Source organism: Callospermophilus lateralis, chromosome 2 (genome assembly GCF_048772815.1).
Source record: "Callospermophilus lateralis isolate mCalLat2 chromosome 2, mCalLat2.hap1, whole genome shotgun sequence".
Lineage (NCBI taxonomy): Eukaryota > Metazoa > Chordata > Mammalia > Rodentia > Sciuridae > Callospermophilus > Callospermophilus lateralis.
The window spans coordinates 156,470,253-156,471,793 of NC_135306.1; the positions used below are offsets into that span (position 1 = coordinate 156,470,253).

Consider the following 1,541-nt stretch of genomic DNA (forward strand, 5'->3'; position numbering starts at 1 on the left):
GAAAAAAAAAAAAAAGTCATGTGTAGCTATGCATAGTGCATCTCGCTAAGTCTGGAAAAAAATGAAATTCTACCAAAAATGTGTAATTCCAAAGATCAAATTTTCTTTTTTACATATTGGAGAGGACAGATATTTGATCTTCAACAACTATAACAAGAAATGCAGAGACTGAGGACACAGAAGCTTCTCTTTTTTATAGTATACCAGGGTAAAAATAACATGGAAAATTCTTCCTCTCTAGAGTTTAAGTGCCCAGTGAAATCTTGGGCAGGAGAATGATGTGGGGAAACTGGACAACGGTCAGTGAGTTTGTTCTTGTGAGCTTCTCAACCCTTTCCTCTGAGCTACAGGCTCTACTGTTTCTCCTGTTTTTGACCATTTACTTGATTACTCTAATGGGCAATGTCCTCATAATCCTGGTCACTACAGCTGACTCTGCCCTGCAAAGTCCTATGTACTTCTTCCTCAGAAACTTATCCTTCCTGGAGATAGGTTTCAACTTGGTCATTGTGCCCAAGATGCTGGGAACCCTGATCATCCAAGACACAACCATCTCCTTCCTTGGCTGTGCTACTCAGATGTATTTCTTCTTCTTCTTTGGGGCTGCTGAGTGCTGTCTCCTGGCCACAATGGCATATGACCGTTATGTGGCCATCTGTGACCCCTTGCGCTACCCAGTTATCATGAGCCGTAGGTCCTGTGCCCAGTTGGCAGCTGCCTCTTGGTTCTCAGGGTTTCCAGTGGCCACTGTCCAAACCACATGGATTTTCAGTTTCCCCTTTTGTGGTCCCAACAGAGTCAACCACTTCTTCTGTGACAGCCCTCCTGTCATTGCCCTGGTCTGTGCTGATACCTCTCTCTTTGAACTGGAGGCCCTGACAGCCACTGTCCTGTTCATCCTCTTCCCTTTCTTGCTGATCCTGGGGTCCTATGTTCGCATCCTCTCCACCATCTTTAGGATGCCCTCAGCTGAGGGAAAACGCAAGGCCTTCTCCACCTGCTCCTCCCACCTCCTGGTTGTCTCCCTCTTCTACAGCACTGCAATCCTCACGTACTTCCGACCCCGATCTAACACCTCTCCTGAGAACAAGAAGCTGCTGTCACTCTCCTACACAGTGGTGACTCCCATGCTGAACCCCATCATCTACAGCTTAAGGAATAACGAAGTGAAGTCTGCACTGAGGCGGGTTGTCCGCAGGACCCTGGGCCCTCAGAAACTGTGACTGACAGATGGAAACTGAAGGGATAGCAGGTAGAGACAAAGGAAAGAGAACTGAATTCCTCAAGTGGGAATTCCTCTTCCTAGGAGACACAGTGTGTGTGCCCACTGGGATTTGGGACTTTTGACCAGGATCCTCTTTTGAAAGAAAGGACATGAGCAATAAAATCAGTACAGCAGGCTCAGTATGCTGTGAGACTCTTCAAAAATGAGGATCCTCTGAAGGCTGAATTTCTATTATAATACACCATTTTTTATATTTTATCCATTTCATTTTATGATCTTGTACTTGACTTTTCTTCTATTTGCCCAAAAACCCTAC

General features: G+C 45.6%; 1 protein-coding gene across 1 annotated transcript; it reads left to right on the forward strand.

The window, feature by feature from the left end:
* Positions 1-275: 275 nt before the first annotated feature.
* On the forward strand, positions 276-1,223 carry Or10a4 (olfactory receptor family 10 subfamily A member 4). The gene has a single exon (XM_076844172.2). It carries the CDS (start codon positions 276-278, stop codon positions 1,221-1,223), a length of 948 nt encoding a protein of 315 aa, XP_076700287.1.
* Positions 1,224-1,541: the final 318 nt, after the last annotated feature.